At 38.3% G+C, this 19,187-nt stretch overlaps 1 protein-coding gene across 2 annotated transcripts; it reads left to right on the forward strand.

The window, feature by feature from the left end:
• The first annotated feature begins 7 nt into the window (after nucleotides 1-7).
• Nucleotides 8-18,375, forward strand: gng13b (guanine nucleotide binding protein (G protein), gamma 13b). Of its 2 annotated transcripts, XM_055152602.1 has the most exons (4): nucleotides 8-542; nucleotides 1,745-1,869; nucleotides 15,889-16,015; nucleotides 17,288-18,375. In XM_055152602.1, the coding sequence occupies exons 3-4, from the start codon at nucleotides 15,918-15,920 to the stop codon at nucleotides 17,391-17,393; spliced, it is 204 nt and encodes a 67-aa protein (XP_055008577.1). In that variant the 5' UTR covers nucleotides 8-542; nucleotides 1,745-1,869; nucleotides 15,889-15,917; the 3' UTR covers nucleotides 17,394-18,375. The 2 variants fall into 2 exon arrangements, with proteins under 2 accessions (XP_055008577.1, XP_020794497.1); XM_020938838.2 differs by lacking the exons at nucleotides 8-542; nucleotides 1,745-1,869 and adding an exon at nucleotides 5,714-6,187.
• The last annotated feature ends 812 nt before the right edge of the window (nucleotides 18,376-19,187 follow it).

A 19,187-nucleotide genomic window follows, 5' to 3' on the forward strand; every position in this document is an offset into this window, starting at 1 on the left:
TTCTGTGTCTAATAGAGTTTGTTGTGGTTAATGTACACGACCTCTCACCTGCGCTGCCTGAAACTCGAGAGAATTTCGAACAATTGCTGTTGACACATTATTCAAAACAAGCGAAGATCATCCATCCATTTTCTTCCGCTTATCCGGGGCTGGGTCTCCGGGGCAGCAGTTTAAGCTGGGAATTCCAGAGTTCCTTCACCCCGGACACTTCCTCCAGCTCCTCCAGGGGAACCCCAAGGCTTTCCCAGGCCAGCCGAGAGACATAGTCCCTCCAGCGTGTCCTGGGTCTTCCTCTGGGCCTCCTTCCAGTGGAACACCTCCCAAGGGAGGCGCCCAGGAGTCATCTGGAACAAATGCCCAAGTCATCTCAGCTAACTCCTCTCGACATGGAGGAGCAGCGGCTCTACTCTGAGCTCCTCTCGTGTGACTGAACTCCTCACCCTATCTCGAAGCGCCCAGCCACTCTGCGGAGGAAACTCATTTCAATTGCTTGTATCTGCGATCTTGTTCTTTTGGTCATTACCCAAAGCTCATGGCCATAGGTGAGGGCAGGAACATACACTGACTGGTAAATTGATCGGTTTACTGGTTATTGAACAAGCGAAGATAGCAAAGATTTTTGTATATTTAATATGGGTGTCATCATGTGAAGATAATGCAGATAACATTGTCTTAACTCTGTTTTGGGGGGGTCTTTTTCATTACATTCCTTTGATTTCCCCTAAAAAATAAATGTCTTTTGACTTTTTTTCTTGTAGTGCAATCTATGCAAAGTGTAAACAGTCTTTTTCTTCTGAATTGTAGAGGATGGCAGACAAGAATGCTTTAGTTGTCATACTACATTTTGACCGGAAGAGGGTGCTGTTTTTCTATTAGAGACTCCATTACTCACTGGCTCACGTACAGAAATCTCATTTGATAATGCATATAGTATACGGTAGAGTAGACCACAATGGACTTTACAACAGGACTAGAAGGATGATGGAAGAAAGAGGGCGTTATTTATATTCATTTCAAGTCTTATTGGGATTTAGAATGAATTTCTTCATACAAGGTTGTCCTGGCCCCAGTTACTGTGGGCTTAGATGTGTTTAGTGGTAGAGGAAACCAGAGGAAACTACACCCACTCTCAATTTGCCCTAGAACCAGGTGCTAACTTCTTTAGATCTTGTATACTATTGTATCATAAATCAACCAAATAATTAGGGAGTCGTTTGCATGGGTAGTCCCTGACAAAAAGCATAGCCAGGATCTACAGTTTTCCCACGTGAGTGGACATCCACATGTTAGCGCACAGAGCTGCAAATAGAAAAAAGACCTGCACCCTGCACCTTTGAATAAGACATGCTCCATACACACACACGCACACACAGACACACAGAGACACACACGCACACACACACATACAGCTGATTCCATTAGAGCATGGTCAGGCCATTAGTCTTTCTATCTCCTTTGTGTTGAAGCGACTTTTATCCCTCCAGCCACACACTTATCAGGCAGATGGCTTTAGCATGACTTTCAAGAGTTTGAAGATATGAAAGCTCACTGTGTATGTAGGATCTCTAACAAATGTGCCAATGTTTCTCAAATTCTTGTTCCTGTTTAGAGGAGGTGGCAGATGACAGTGGGCACAAAACTCTGTCCACTCATAGTCTACAAGTGGAAATCTGTTTTGTGTTTTTTTAATCAATATATTTATTTATTTATTTACTTATTTATTTATTGTGTGTGTTTGATCCAGTGCTGGGCTGTGGAGGCAGATGACTAAGCAAAGATGCACCTACTTCCACCAACTGAGAATTGGTTTTATGAACACGATTCTTGTCCTTGCTCTGCAAATCCAAGTGGGTTCTGTCTGAAGTTCAGGTAGGTGTCAAGAAGGTATGGACATTATATCAATGGTAATAGTGATATTAGTGATATCTGGAGATTTTTTCATATATCTGTATTGGACAAAGGCACAGTTTCTGAGGAATCTTTCTATAAGGTAAATGATAATCATAATATTTGAAGAGCAATGAAATAAAAGAGATGTATAAACCATATAAAGGACAGCAACTTTTAACATTGCTACAGCTTTTCTTTGTGGTTGCTATAGATTTATTGGTATCTGCAAATATCAGTTATTGTCCACAAGAGCAAATAAAGAAATCGAAAAAAGTAGGCCATTCCGAAGTTTAAAGGAGGTATGTAAAACATCCCAAATAGCTCTTCAGGGAGTAGAAAGGAGCAGCGTCTCTACTCCAAGCTCAACTCCTTCTTCATTTGAAAGGTTAAATTTTCTAAATGTAAAGTAAAACCAGCAGTCCAAAACAGAAATACAAATGCGTGGTTATAAAACAAAACTTTAGCAATTCACATGAATAATCACAGCTGATACTACAAAGTCTGCTTGAGTGACAGAGGTATTTCGGCGGAGCGTAATAATACCTTTGTTGCAGTTTAAATTTAGGTCAGCTATAAATGTATCAAACAGTCATGACAGTAAACAAAGCAGTATTTTTGCAGTGTTAATCTTAAGCCCCCACTCACTTCTGCTCTTGTGCGCACACTTGACCTGGATCCACACAACAGCCTGGACTTCTCCCATTCACTGTTCCATTAGAGCCACATACTGTAGGGACAGTGGCCTGGATCACACACAGGGGGCATGCAGCACACACACAGAGGGAGGGCAGGGCAGGGGGGCATGTTGACAATCATATCGGTCTAAATCAGGACTTTAAATGATTCTAGTCCGGAATATTTTTAACATTGTCCATATAGTATATATTTCATATTCATATATACATTTTTATCTTCTCCTTTACTCATCAAGATCTCATTTAGACTGCATCTTCTGAAAAATGTACTTTAAAGTGCCCATACTACGCTGTTTCCTGATTTATGTGTGAAAAATCCGTCAGTCGTCAGTAGAATCCATGGCATAGGAGAAATACAATTTGTCCTTTGCCTTTCCTGACCTATATGTTATAGTGTTGTTTTCTCATCACAAACATACCTGGAGTTGTGTTTTGTATCAGTCACACATGTTTAACACACAAACCCTGCATATTTAGGCTTTTAATTTTGTTTGTTTAGTTCTTTTCTCAGTCTGAAAACACATCACTGTATTTTATAACTCCATATACCTTCACTAGAATAATTTTTTGTAAAAGGTAGCTGTTAACTTCAAAACTACCACTTCATGACATATGGAGCTTTGGAGATGTCGACTTATGAACATGTGTGAATGAAACAAAACACAACTCCAGGTATGGTTTTGAGGAGGTAACAACAAAGCTCACAAATCAATTTTGTATAATATAGGAATTTTAACTTCAGTTGTGTTGGAGTGCAGATCTGAAGAAGTGCAAAGTTCCCTTCGCGTTCCCTCTCTTGTGTTACTGTGTGGTCCAGACCTCTGTCCACAGCCTGCGTCTCTCATCTGAAATGTGATTTATGCATTAATGATGATTGCTGAGTAAGGGCCTGTCTCTAAGTGCTGCCGGTATATCCACATCAAACTGACTCTGTCCACGCACTCACACGCGAGCTCACTCCATGCACCTCCTCCAGATGTGGAATTATTTGTTTTCTCCCAATAGTATTTTATTTTACACAATAGTAATTAAATTGATATTAAAATGATCATAACCTAAAATAACTAAAGTTTTACATGTCATTGCATAGTTTCAAACTCGATTTTGATACAAAGGAATAGAGTCTACTTAATACAGATTCCAATACCATGATAATGATAATGAAAAAAACACTCTTTATTCAGGCAAAAGAATGTGATTTTCAGCATTAAATTGTAGTACTTTCTTTTATATTACCATGTGGCCTTATACGTGTGTAATCCCTCAATTGTGGTGGTGGGTTCCATAGTGATCCATGTGCATGTATGTATAAGAATTATCAGTATATGGTTCTGATACAGCTCAAGATAATTCTAAAACTGTTCAGGAAAGGTTCATTTGTCCTGTGAGTGTGACTTTTTTAGTATCAGTCGGTTCAAATGAGTATCTAGTTTCAATACCAGTGATTGCAATTTGATTTTTCGGATACTTTTGACAATGTGACGTCTCAAAAAAAATGTCACAAGCAAAAACTTACGATGATTCTGGACTATTTTGAGTCAAATCACAAAAGATAATACTTGTGACTTGTCAGAATTTCTTCAGATTATCCATTTTTACTCGTTACTATTTTTATTTAAGCACAGATCTCACAAATGTCAGCACACATCTATCACCCACTCGTATTGATTTCTGTTCTCTAGATGGAAGAACAAATGTAGACAATTTTTGACACCATAAAATTGTTAACGCTGGTTGTTAAACCGCTGAGAGTGTTCAGTGCTTTATTAAAAGAACATCACTAATCTGCTGGAACACTGTCGTACATTAACACAGTCAGCTGTATAATCCAGAGCCTCCTCATCAAATATGAAGCTCTGTAAATGACATCTGATTAATATGGACGGTGAGAGCGTGGACTTCCTGGATTAGAAATTATATGTGATTGCCAGGAGTCAGGAGGGGTTTCTAGAGACTTTTATAGTACAAATATACATAGGATTTGCAATGAAGCAGCATCTCTACCATCTGCTGGTCCTCAAATGAGTGTAAAGGTTTACACTAGTCCTGTCTGGTCCTGGTTTGAGCCCACTTGTAGCCTGATGTAGACTTGGTTTTGGTCCTGCTCAAGTCCTGGTTTACTTCTGATTCCGTCCAATTTTAGTTCCAGGTTTACTTTAGTCACAATTTTGATGCAGCGCAAGTGTCCAACATACCTTAAGAGTCGTCACCATTATTTCAGAGGTCCGTAAAGCCTCAGTGTAGCCTATATGAATGGTAGCCTACAGTAAAGGTGAGCCATTTGACCTTCTGTTCGTCATGATCAATACAGTCTCCAGGGACTTAAGTGTTTCAGGGCTTTTTCGGATGGTGAGAACAGCCAATTTCCCCACCATTTCACACCTCCTGCATGTGAGGCCTGCTTCATCTCCCAGCATGCACACTCAAGAAAATGGGCTATACCACATCAGATTTTGTCTAAAAAAGGTCAACTAATAAAACCTCCATGCTTTGCCGAAATCAGTTAACTGTTGTTAGTGTGTCCTCATCACAACTTGGAGAAGTGGTAGCCTATTTATTATTTATAGGTTAAATCCATAACAGACCTTTTCTGCGTGCATGAGGATTTCTCCCTGGCCTTTATCATAAATTTCTTGTTGGCAGTACTTTTCAAAGCCTTTTGTAAACGTATTAACATAGGCTAGTTTATTGAATAGGTCTATAGTTTAAACTAGGCCTGCAAGTAAGATAACTGCTGTTTTAGTAAAGTTCTTGTTTATATTAAGCTACTCAAAGCAAATAATAAATTCAAGGTCCATACTGAGATTTACAATAACATTTTAACTAGGTAAAATATGCTGACTGTAGGCTTCAAGGTTATTTTATTAAAATCATAAAATGTTTCTATTTTTGGTTAATAATGTCCCTGCTTTTCTTCTAAAATGTGATTATTGGCTCTTAAAATATTTTCGTCAACTATTATTTTAGATAGGCCTAGCCAGACGCCATTATACATTTTTCATTTTTGATTTATTATTCATTTTTGGATTAATAATTTCAGACCTAATCTGGACACTATTCTTGTGTGCATTTTTGATAGTCAACTTTCCACTTTTCACTCCGCTTTAAGACATTTAAGTGCCCATATTTGGCCACAACTCTTGCGCATGGGGCAAACACGCTCGGATAGTCTCTTCAGTCCCATCTCTATCCCTCTTCGGATCAGCCCACCCCTTGAGCTGCGTTTCCTGCACTCAACGCATCCTCAGGGAACCACTCCGTCTTTCCTTTCACTAATCCCCCCCTCACGCACGCGCACGGACACGCACGCACGCGCTCGCAGCTATATGAGTCTCCAGTCCGGACGCGGACACAGAGGCAGCGGCAGTCAGCGGCAGCGGAGCTCCAGAGCGCACGGTCACCTGTCCACGCACCGCGCACTGGAACATAGACGGGCGCTCCGGACAGCGTCACACCGGCTCGTTACGTCGCCTTTTCTCCGGAGACTGCAGCTTTTGAGCCTCCGGTTTGTACGGTGTTGAAGATAACTACCACCGAAGATCCTTCGCCTTTGGAAATACAAAATAACGCGAAGAGAAGCAACAGCGTTCTGCATCAGTGAGGTATTGTACGATTGAGAATTTTACCGCCAGAAGCCATTATTTGTGATAATCAAGTATGGTTACATCACAGAATATGTAACAATTTTACGTCTAAAAATGAATTACACGTTTACATCCAGTGTTACATAAAACTTTCTCATAGATCTTCCAGTGGAATGCATGCTATTTTACATAATATCCAGGCTAAGGTATATATTTTTACTGACGCTAGTATGAATACACAGTTATAACTGTGAATCCATCCAGTTAGGATCATCTTCCCGTCTTCCCTCATCCCAGACACCTCCTGCAATTAAAAAGAAGGAAAAAAAATACTTTATGTTTTGGCTGATTTAGTTCAGTTCTTTTGCAGGACTGAACAGTTGTTTGGTGCATTTGAATATAGGCTGTTAATAACTTATATTCATATTCACTGACAGTTATGGCCTTGATGAGTGTACAAATACTGTTATAAAACTGCATGGTAAATAGAAATTCTGGATGGTAGTGTACTTCAGAGACAAAACCATAATAGTAATTAAGGCAATAAATTATGAATGCCAGTTTTATGATTTCAATAATGTAATCTCTTGGATATAGCTGATGTTATTTATGAAATACAGCAGTGCATTAGTATAAGTAAAGTAAGGCTACTTTTATCTTGATAAGTTAACTGCAACCTTGGCAGTCCATTTATGCCATACTTGGTGCTCCCCATGTATTAACCCAATGACCCTGTGCTGACCCCCCACCCCCCCTCAGGTGCACTTGTCTCTTGACTTTAGTGCTGTGAGAGGCACATTGTAGATCTGTAAAAGCTCAGAGACAGTATGTTAAGGCTGCTGTTTACCATCCTCCTCAGATTAGCCGCACCAAGTACCGTCTTCTTCCCTGTCTTTTTTCAGCCGGTCAGAGGAGCGGGCTATTTTTAGTCTCTATTTACAATGCAGTAGCTGTAGAGACAGGGGAGTCTGCTCCTCACCTGGATCAGTCTTCTACTGTTCACAGTCCAGCATACATCTCTGACAATGGGACAAAGACAATCAGATAATGTGAATTGTGCTATTGCAGTGTGGCAGAAGATTATAAGTGGTGGAGCTTTTTGGTCTAAAAATAGCAGTTGGTTTGCTTTGTTTTGACAGTTTTCGTCACAGTTCTGCCAGATGTTTGCTGTGAAGCTAGGAAAAACTAAAAATAAGTTGGCCTAATTGCTACAAATGAGTAATTATGGTCAAGAATAATCATGTTTCATAAATATTTCTTTTCATTCATTCATTCATCTCCTCCTCAATCTGGTGCATTTCTCACTCCTCTGCTTCAGTTTGGCTGCTGCAGCTGACTCTCTGTGCCCACAGTCATTCAGACTAATATAAAAGACACTAACTGCCATTGCCACCTCATGTGTCAGTGCGCTTAATGCCAAATAAGAACTGCTTAGGAACTGACATCACTCAAAAACTGCTGCTCCTTCTTGCAGCTGCTGGAATAAAATCAAACAGTAAAAGACACCAGATATGAAATGGCAAAATATCTTTCACACAGAACAACAGGCAAGTACCAAGAAAGTTAATGTATGTGCAATTTTATACAGGATAATGTAAAAAAAAAAACAAAAAACAACAACTTCTACTTCCTCTCTTCTTGCATCCTCCCTTTCCATCATTAGTGTACAGCAGTATTAGTGTAGAGCCACCTGCCCCTCTCATAGACACTACTTCATACTATGCTAATATCATGTGTGTATGACTATAGGGGTTAAAGGTTAATCTGGTGCAGCTTTTGACCTGAATCAGCATGTGACCTACATATACCCCTCCCCTTAAAGCCCCAGAAATCAAAATTACAACTGTTGCCATAGCGATTGACAGTTAAAAACAAATATCCCTATGAATGGTCCAAAAAGTCATTGAAATGAGGCAGAATACACCATGAATACACAAATAAAACAAAATGACTCTGAAATTGTTGCAGTTTTACAGTTTTATTATAATATTTGTTAAACAGACTGCTTGAATATGAAAGTTTGAATCCAGCCAATATAAACCCTTCCCACATCCTGTGAGCCAGATGCACATCTCCTAATGGTAGTTGGTAAAATGCCAGTGGAAAAAAATATTAGCAACATGTTTTCCCTTTGGTCTGTGGGGAGGTCTTTAAGCTGTCGAACTTATAATTGAAACTGGATGTAAACAATTTGTCCGATTGTGACATTTATTACAACATAAATTTAGCTATGGAGTCTATAGCGATAAAAACATAGTCGTTTTATAGTATTTAGAGGTACGTGTGTTCAATTTATAAATAAATGAATGTTGCCTGCATTAGTTATAGTTAAAATGTGACTTTTAATTTCACTGAACTTGTAATTTTACTTCCTGGTTGGACAGGGGCCGCAAACTTAATGTTAACAAAGGCTAAAACTAAACAAAATCACACAATAGCAATGATTAGACCAGTTAAAATAAATGGCAACATCTTTACTTGCTGCATATTTAAGGTTTAAACTGCCAGAAAAAACTGTGTTCTTTGCCCATAAATTGTCCCAGCATTTTGGATGGAATAGTCTTTTTTTAGCCTGTTTCTCTTTTCACCACTTCCTGTAGTTCTGTACTTTTATTTGTAACTTTTTTTTCCCCATAAACGGATAACTTTAATAAATATTTACCACCACTACTGTCCCAGCGAACCATGTAATAAAACAAAACAAAACATGAAAACCTGTCAAATGCACTTTAAACCCATCTTCTTGGTGGATTTAATTTAGTGGAGACACTGTAGAGTTGGGTTTGCTCAGCTTTTAATTAACTGTTGTCTGCGATGGAGAAGACAAACAGACATGTGTGCATGGGCTTGACAGCGTGACAGAAGAGGACAAAGGAAAGGCAGACTTCTGATGATTACAAGTATACAAAAGGATATTAAATTGAATTTGGCAAAGTAGTCGAGGTTATACATTACCACAACATCCTGTAGACCTTAAATGTTTAATTGAGGCAGACAACATGTGTATTGTTAATCTGCAATTTTGTTTGGTTGGATAAAAACTAAAATGATGCTTTGTCACATGCTGTAAAGATTACCCATTGTTGTAGAATAAATTGAAGCAGCCCGAAGAGTTGAAAGAAGTGGTGGAGTTTATTTAAATGTTTTTTTTTTAAGCTATTTTCTAATCTACATTATATTGTTGCCTCATTGTCATAATTCTTCCTCATATTTCCTTATATTTCCTCATCACAAACATTTTTGTAGTTGTGTTTTGTTTCAGTCACACATGTTTAACATACAACCCTGCATATTTACGCTGAGTTCTTCTCTCAAACAGAACTTATTCAAACATGTGTCACTGAAACAGGTCACAACATCATAACATGGCCAAAAGCTCACAAGAATCCATTTAGTGTAATGTAGGACCCTTAAAAACAGTATGAGACCTGAGACATCAACCTTAATGACACTGTGACAGTATTGTCTTTTCAATTACCTGATTTCTTTCCATGTATTTGAGTAAAATTGTTCTTCAACCCATACAGATATATTGTATAAGTAGCTTCAGATGTCAAAATAAGTCTGCTGCATACTGTTTTCATCTATTTATAAAGCATTTTAATGTTCAGTTATCAGGAAGTGCGCATTAGAAATAGAGCTTGGTATCATTAAGAAGTTATCGAAACACATACATTGGCACATAGGCCATGATACGATACAAATCTCGATACAGTACACTTTCAGTTCCATAGCATATATTTCACATCGGTTCGTTAGAGTTCAATAAAAAACAAAGGCTAAATCCTGGTTATGATACTAAAACTCGTTGTTAAACCACTCATATGAAACACAAACATTTTAATAAACAGAAAAGTGCAAATATCAAGCATGCTGCATAAAGTGTCCCTCTTCTAAACAAGCCACAACAACAAAATAATTTTGTAAAATATACCAAAAATGACTATTGCCGATATATCGATACAGCAGCCCACAATATCGATACTGTATCATCACATTAAACAATATGATATATCAGTGTTTCAGTATTTTTGCACACCTCTAGTTGGTAAGCGAGCATGCTCTGTCTGTCTCTGAAAGTTGTGAAAAGCCCTTTTTAAACTCATGGTGAATAATTAGGATACTCAGAATGCATAAGGTAAGTGAGAAATAACTTTGTCCCACTGCAAACTGTTTAACATGAACTACTTTTATTTTTCATGGTTTATATTCAGGTACGGTGCCTTGAATACTCAGAACACAGCCACACACTGGTTTCTGTTGATCATTATAAATGCTACTGAAGTGATAACTTGGCATTACAGATTTAGCCCTGACCAAACCAGGTCCTTTTTTAATATTGCCCTGTCAGCATCAATGTTTCCAGTCTGGTCTTGTGGCCAAGGCTATGCTAAACTTAATTTTCACTGTGCCAAGATGCTTTCTGCAGTGACTTTTTAAAAAATTCACCACTAAATGTTTTATAGTAAAATGGATGTACAGTATTCTATTTGTGTTTCTCATTCATCATGACTGTGGATAGCTCTTTGGAAAGCATTGCACTACTGATTTTCTGTTGTCACGTGGCCAAGACATCCTCATCTAGTTTAAATGATTTTCAATAGCATCGAACACAACCTCTATACAGTTTAAATATGAACGTAGGTCTTCTGTTGTTATTTAAATAATCATCATGGCAAACCAAGTGATAACTGAAGTCCGTTTTGGGGCTTTTGAGGAGGCGATCAGCTGCAGGGCTTTGTATTCTGTCACACCTGAAAAGACAGAACAAATGAGAGAAGTAAAAAAGAGGGAGGGCTCAAACATTTTAATCAGTTAATCACAACTAATCAGTTTTTGAGAAAATTGTCAACTAATTTAGTAATTGAATACTTAGTTTCTGGACTATACACAGACTCTAAAATATGCCATGTGCTAAGAGACCAGGTTTTATGACTCAGTAGGACTGTCTTAAAAATAACACAGGAAACATTTAGATTTAGTCTTGTTGATGTAAAAACAAATTTGCCTCTAAATATACTTGGAGTGTCCTTGAACTGGATCACTTTAACTTCATTAGGATCAAATTTAGTAAAAATCTCACTAACCTTTTGCAAGAAAGCAACGAATATAACTTTTGGTTGTGGGTAGTCACCTGTTTGTTTCTGAGGATGTGCCATTGCTCTATCTGGAATGTTCCACAGTATGGTATTAACCATTTCTACTTCACATTTATTCAATTGCAGGTGGTTTTATAGCTCAAAAATACCTAGAATCAGAAGCACTCTTACTGTGACCGGGGCTGCCTCTCCACAGACCTGTAACTTGGTTTGGTTTGGTCTCCATGAAGATAGAAAGGTTTAATTTCATACTGTGAAACACTCCAGACAAAGCAATAACATTTGACAGACCCTCCACCACCCTCCAGAAAAGTTACACAATGCACCTTTAAGAAAACTACAAACTTATCTTATAAAAAATATATGATTAAAACATAGTATAAATGGTTAATTCATTGGTCCCCTGCAAAGCCAGACACACACCTAATTAAAAATGACAAAAAACTACTAAAAACACCTTTGACACATCATGTATACTGCATTGTAATACAGAATCTGATATCAGAAAAAATAATATACATTACACATAGGCTTGTCATTGTGGGCCCTCCAACTCAATAACTTTTTGAAAGATTGGATAGCCAAACAACAACCCAACAATGGTTTTATTTCTTAACATTTCAATGTCATTCTCAAGTACAAAATTCAGGACAGGACACAACCCGATGAGAGAGAGAAAGACGGGGAGAGGAAGTGCCTGTGGACTCGTGTGAAACCTGATCTCTGTCTCATATCAAACACACTCACAGTACAGTACAGTATTGTCATGTAATAATGCACCTGGTCTTCCTCCTGTCCACACAAAAGACCCGCCCTCATGTAAACCAGCAGTGTATGAACACACTGGGGCTTAATGAGGAAACCAACATCCTAACTCTAATTTACATACGCACAAAGAAAGATGTTTAACAAAGGGTAGCTATTGTGTCTTCAGCTGTCATGAACTGTGGGCGAAAGGTGGTAGTGTACTCCAGCTAGATACTCTTGATCACCTATCCTTCAATACATGCACCAGTGGTATTGAAGGATAGGTGTATGAACCTTTATTACACAAAATTGACTCTTGTGAGCTTTAAATCATGTTAAAAATGTTGTTACCTTATCAAAACATATCTGGAGTTGTGTTTTGTTTCATTCACACATGCTTGAGTAACCCTTTATTATTAGTCTTTCTGCATTTCCACAGCTCAAAATGCTCTGTTCTTCCTAGAGATGTCCAATTCCAGGGCTGAAATGATCCAAATGATTCTACTGAAGGTGCATGGAGTTTAAAAACACAGTGGAGCACTTCCTGTTTTACCACATGATGTTTGTGTTTTCTGTTTGAGAGAAGAACTCAGACTAAATATGCAGGATTTATGTGTTAAACATGTGTGAATGAAACAAAACACAACTCCAGGTCTGTTTACATACATAGATCGGAAAATTGTGTAATCTGAGCCCTTGAAACGTGACTTCATCTTGGCTATTTATTTTTAGTTTTTTAGTGGCATATTCTGAAGATTTGAGCAGTCTGAGTAGTTGTTGTCTGCCCTTACTCCCGCTATTGCATAATGTCTTTTGATAGTGTTGTTTCTGTGAGATATGGATATTGAGAGTAGACCAGACAGGGTCGGACTCATTCACACTAAAACAGCAGAGGAGAGAGAGGGTACAGACTACACAGTGGAGTGGATACACAGCGTGGGTGAAACCTAACTGAAAGCTTTGTGGCTAATATAAGCTCCATTACATTAGCAGGACATCACTGACATTTGTAACAAGATTAATGTTGCTATTCCTCCAATAGATATCATATCGTCCCAGCAAAGCAATTCATGTTCTGATGGAGGGATAACGTAATGGGCATGTTTTAAGTTGAAGAGGAAACACAACAATCGAGATAAGAGGAACACAACGTTTTAATCAACAAGGATGGGGTGAAATGATTTATGGGGGAAATAAACTCTCTACATTCTGTTCATTTAATCCAATTTACAGACAGATAAATGTCCAAATATGTGACTCCGCATCAGTATTTATCTGTGGAGTCATTTGTCTGTGTGTGTCCGTACTGTCCCTGAACACACCACAGTCGCGTCACTCACGTGTGTTTGTTTACACCCGCAGCGGTGCACAACACTGAGGAGCCTGTGTGAGCGCTGAGTGTTGGAAATACATCGACTTTGAAGCTAGTTTTGGTCATTTGTTATGGGTTAGCTGCTGTAGCTCCCGCACATAAACAGGCTGTTTTCTATTGGTCTATTAAAGTGACTATATTGGCCGTATATTTGTTACTGGACCTGCACTGATATGTAAATGAGCTGTGAATAGAGGTGTGAATTATGACATTTGCGAATATAATTAATTACCGCGGCGCACACGTATTTACAGCTAAAGGCTAATAGCGCTAGTTTCTTTACTAGTTATGGGTCGGTCGTGAACGAAATGACTCTTAGATCCGGCTCTTCGAAGCGAACGACGGGAGCCTGATCCTGATTAGGAGCCGTGTTTTCTCTTTCTCTCACTGTTTTTCTCTTCACGCCGCGTGCAGACTCGTAGTTTGACAGCGGCAGCGGCTGAAAACGAAACTTTGAGAAATTTGCGTGTACATAGGATAAATTAAAAAAAAAAAAAAAAAAAGTCCCGGTTTAGTCCTTTTTCAGTCCTGGTTTAGACCTGGTTCAGTCCTGATTCAGTCCTGATTCAGTCCTGCTTTAGACGTGCTACAATCTGAAGAGTCGCTTGGGAGCCAAAAGAACCCGCAGCTTTTAGTGAGCCGAGTCAAAAGAGCCGGTTCTCTAAAAAGAACTGGAATACCCATCACTAGTGTCTAGAATGTGATGCAAAAATGCCATTAAGCCAACCTACTGTCTGTAAATATGATGTAAATAGGCAGAATAACAATAAATGTTGCCTAAATAAACCCAATTTAAAATCCACCAAAGCCAAACCTAAGTTTTTTAAACAATTCAACATTTACAGTGAATTTTTACATCACTAAATATATCGGCGATTATATCGGCTATTGGCAGCTCCAACTCCCATTATATCGGTTTTATATCGGCCACAGCAAAATCCATATCGGTCGGGCTCTACTAATAGCAGTGTACTTCTGATGTCTAATATTGATTGACCGAAATGCCAACAAACTTTTCTACAACCTTATTTCACTGCTAACTTAAAATGTATCAATCTGGAATGACTTTCTGAAATTGGTTCGGTTTCCAAACCACTGGTAAATTAGGCTCAATTACTAACAGCAGAAGCCTGACCAGAAGGATTCTTGTGAGTTTGTGAACTCACAAATACTGCGAGAATTCATCTTTCTGTCATGTACATTTTAAACTTGTGAACTGTTGCAAAAGTTTTTAGTCACCCATACAATATATTTTGTTTTCCAACTCCAAACCAATCCAACTTTATTTGTATATCACATTTTATAATCAAGACAGTTTCCAAAGTGCTTCATACAGCAATGCAAAACATTTCACTTTAAAAAGTCAGTTATAAAGTTCAAACAATCACATCATCTGTCATATGATACAGTGTGATATTATACTTCGTTATCCATCACCACCTTTATGGAAACTTAGGCCAGTATCTTCTGCCATCTCAGAAATGGGGCCGTCTGTCTTTGTATAGTGGGTTAAGTCTGTGGCTAATTGCATTTCCTCAGTACCTGCAGTGTGGATGAAATGGATACGGTCAGTTGAAGTGCATATTACCCACACATTTGTCTCTGCTGCATGCTCGAGGGGAATACTAATCACACTTCAGTGCACTCATTTACTTGTTCTTTAAAACATCATTTTGTATGTATCATTTGAAGTGGTCAAGTATTCTAAAAGTGCTAAAATGTATGTACACCTGGAGTGCATTTTACTTAACCTTCAATAATTCTCCAGGATGAATGAAAAATACAACTCACCTGATGTTGAGGGGGGTTATGTCCTTGGTCAGAGCTTTTATGTCAGGCACTTAAATCAAAGCAATTACCTTCATATGAGCTACTGTGATGAATCGAGCACTAAGGACACACACATGTCAGTGCCTATAATGGCCTGTAATGACATAATAACTCTTTAGATCTTAATTGAGGAAAGGTGTAAATGAAGGGAAACCTATGCCGTAGATCATGATATTTTTGTATTTTTGCATTAAGTAACAACAGAGTTCGCAGTTAAACCTGACAGCCAGAAGGTCCTGGGTTTGATTCCCACACCTCGTAGCTTCTATTGGTTGAGTTTGTCCATTCAGACACAGTTCCACTAAATGGGCTGATTTTCCTCAAAATGAAATATGCAGCCCAATGCTCAGCAACTTAGATCTAGATCGCTGCATTGCGGTTACACACTGCGTCTGACAGTTTGCCCCAGTGGCATTGAAAAAAGGGTTCAAACGCACACACAAAATTTCCCTATTGTTGTATTATAAACTGAAGTAGCCTGAGAGCTGAAGAGAAGCATAAGGCAAGAGTTATAACACTGAAAAAAATTAGTTTGGGACTCAGAGACATAAACCCTCAACACATTATGATAGTATTGTCCATTCCAGGAGCTGCAGTATGGAGCTGCAAATCTGGATTAATTATTTTGGTCTTTGCACTTCGATAATGATTTGCTTTACCCTTGTGTCCAGGTGGAAGAAACCTACATACAGCTGCAGACATGGATGAGATGGACCTGCCCCAGATGAAGAAGGAGGTGGAGAGCCTCAAGTACCAACTGGCCTTCAAGAGGGAGAAATCATCCAAAACAGTCACTGAGTGAGTTGTACTGGCTCACACAAGAATAATAAAAATGTCAGACAGTTGCGATGGGAATCTGAATTAGTATGCCAACAGTACACTAAATGTTACAAGTTACTGACGAGGTAAATGGAAAAACAGAAACAGAAGTTAATATCACTGAAACTAAATTAGCTTTGTTGTTTATAGACTAAAACAAAATGTTCGTAGGTTACTGTGCAGACCTTGATCTTTTAGTTTTCACTACTTTACTTAAATTTAAGTCTATCTGTACATTTGAACTGCACAAGGTTTTTCTATTTCCTGTGCATTCCGATTCTTTAAAACAAAGACAACTCGGAAAAATAAGATACTGATCAGATTTTTTTGTGTCATGAAAATGCATTGACAATGATGAAAATGTCATTGATTCTATTATTGATCTAACTGTAGTCAAATGAACCCCACATTGATTTTCAACATGGCGTTCACAGCTCACAGTCTAATTATTACCAGTCACACAACTGTTTATGCTGACGTGGGAGCTACTTGAGTCTCCATGGGAGCTTTTTCCTATAGAATTATTAACAAGCTGATTGTTGTAATCCGATAGATGCATTTATGTTGGTATTCATGTCCATTAGAAACCAGATTTGAGATTGTTTATATTGTTTTAGAGTGGCGTAGAATACAATATGTCAGTATTATTGTAGTATTGTACACATCAGGGCTCAGAAGGAAAAAAAAATACTGTGATTTTTGTGTCTTTTTTTAATTTAGGTTTTAAATTCAAGATTTAGTCTTAGAAAACTGAAAAACTACAAATACAACAACATTGTCAGATCTAATTTACCATGTAAGATCAACAGAGATGGAGTGTTTTTTCAAATTATCAAAATAATCTTCAGTCTTAAAATATGCTAATTGCTGCAGTTCAAACCACAATTTCAATTGAGGTTTCATTACAACTGTAGCGAGCATGTCCTGAAGCTTGGATCTGAGATGGTTATGTATCTGGATCACTGGTCCGCTTCAGGCCATCCAATACAATCTGTCATACAGCTATGCTCTCAGATATCGAGACTGGCTCGAGTTGTACAATCTTTTAGTCCACATAGATCCATTTTCTGATCTAACATTTCTAAGTTGATAGCATCTTTCTTTTTTTAGAGGTAGACCTTTAAACCTTTAAGTAACCTATTCCATCTTCCTCTCACTCCTTCCCTAGTATGGAAACGAAAAGAGTGATGTTGAACTGTTGGCCGGAATTTCATAAGTCTTACATTCTTGTCTCTGTATGTCCAAAAATAGCCTGGTGAAGTGGATTGAGGAGGGCGTCCCCGATGATCCATTCCTCAACCAGGAGCTCATGAAGAACAACCCCTGGGTGGAGAAGGGGAAATGCATCATCCTCTAGGAACATCCCCACCCCCCACCACCCACGGTGACCTTTCAACTCTAACCTCGCTGCCCTCACACACCTGCAGATGACCCTTGACCCTGCAGGACATTACCTACATAACGTCTCACCTTGAATGTACAACAGCTGATAGTCCTTTCCCTTGAAACACTTGTACACTCCATGATATGTAAACATGCACTACTCTGCTGCCACGGCACACACCCTTACCCTTTTACCATGTATGGAGATATTTATGCACACTCTGGACAAGTTTAATTCTGTTTAATTACAAATACATTACTTTGTTTTGATACTTGAAGCTTGTTAGGGTCAATTTGGTCAACAGACCTGGTACTATTAAGGTTTTATGACCATTAGTGCATTTACATAGATTTGAGTGTCCTAGTTTAAAAATTAATCAGTAACACTTTATAATAAGTATACCTAATAAAGCCTGAAGAAAGACTTATTGCTTATTAAGAATGATTCAGGCTTGTTAACTACTTTATTAATGTGGCAACTACTAGTATATCTTTTAACTTTAACCTTTAACTCTTATAAATCAGAAATTAAGTCTGAAGCATTATTAATAAACTAGGCCTGTTTATGTGTTAATTATGAATTTAATCTTTCTTCATGGTTTATTAAGGCTGTTATTATAAAGTGCAACCAATGAATTCTTTGGTTAGGCGGTGCAGTAGCAAAATAAAAGCTAAAGAGAAAATATATATAAAACTAGCAGCGGGTCTGACACAACAACTCAGAGAACTTTATCAGCTTTTAACATTCCAAAGTGGTTAGCAAAACTCTCCTTTACACAATACGAGCATCAATAGTTTCTTGAAGTCGGAAAAAAATGCTTCCTTAACTTTCGTACAAATCTAAAAGGATATATGACGTACCGGTAACAATTTGGATCCTCAAAATGCAAAAGCGCGCCGCTGAATCAGTGCATTGTAACTGCCTCAAGATACATTGTATGCCTTATGTGTCATGATTACAGTTATGTTTTGCTTATAATCACGGGGTATTCATTTTTGGTACTTGTCATAAAGCGTTATAGTAGATAGGGATGCACCAATACGATACTGGTATTCGATATCAGTGCCGATATTGAAAATTCGGATCGGATATTGGTTCAGTCGATATCCCATTTTGTCTATAAATTGGTAATAATTTTCTGGACAAATACTTTTCAAAGCTGTTCTAAAATTACTTTAAATGATAAATAACAGTTAAAAAACACATTCAGATATTTTTTTTACCATATGCTGTTTGGAAATAACTTATATTTTCAGTTTGCCCTAATATCGGCTGATGTCGGGGCGTCGGCAGATACATAAAGCCAAAGTATCGACAATGGTATCAAAACAGAAAAAGCGGGAACAGTGCATCCCTAATAGTAGAACCATTAATTTACAATTTGACTCATTCGGTTAGTTTATTAAAAAAGAATCACAACAAATCATTTCCTAACTGCATTGCTAATTGCGTTGTCCTAGCTGGCCCATTATGTTATCATACATCACACCACTATTAGCATGGCCTATAGCGGCTTTTACATGGTGACTATGAGAAGCGTTGTTTGGCTTGTGGGTCACTACGTAGTTCTGGGAGAGTGTCCTAGCAGCTCAATGTTTGTGTTGTGAGTCGGAATGAGGTCCCATGGGTGCCCCCCGGCGTCCCTTTACTGTTCCTGTCCCTCCCTTAGCTACGGTCCCAGAGGATGCTCGACACAAGCTAAACCAACGCAACAAATGTACACACGCTACAGCTCTCTCATGTACAGATGGAGCCCTTTAACTTATT

This window comes from Boleophthalmus pectinirostris, unplaced genomic scaffold, assembly GCF_026225935.1.
Source record: "Boleophthalmus pectinirostris isolate CB_2022bp ecotype Guang Dong unplaced genomic scaffold, ASM2622593v1 HiC_scaffold_17, whole genome shotgun sequence".
In the NCBI taxonomy this organism is placed as follows: domain Eukaryota; kingdom Metazoa; phylum Chordata; class Actinopteri; order Gobiiformes; family Gobiidae; genus Boleophthalmus; species Boleophthalmus pectinirostris.

Bases quoted from the DNA above. Each gene is read 5' to 3' on its own strand.
- gng13b (XM_055152602.1), top strand. From the start codon at position 15,918: ATGGATGAGATGGACCTGCCCCAGATGAAGAAGGAGGTGGAGAGCCTC. The intron at 16,016-17,287 runs GTGAGTTGTACT...GTCCAAAAATAG, and splicing joins TCATCCAAAACAGTCACTGA to CCTGGTGAAGTGGATTGAGG.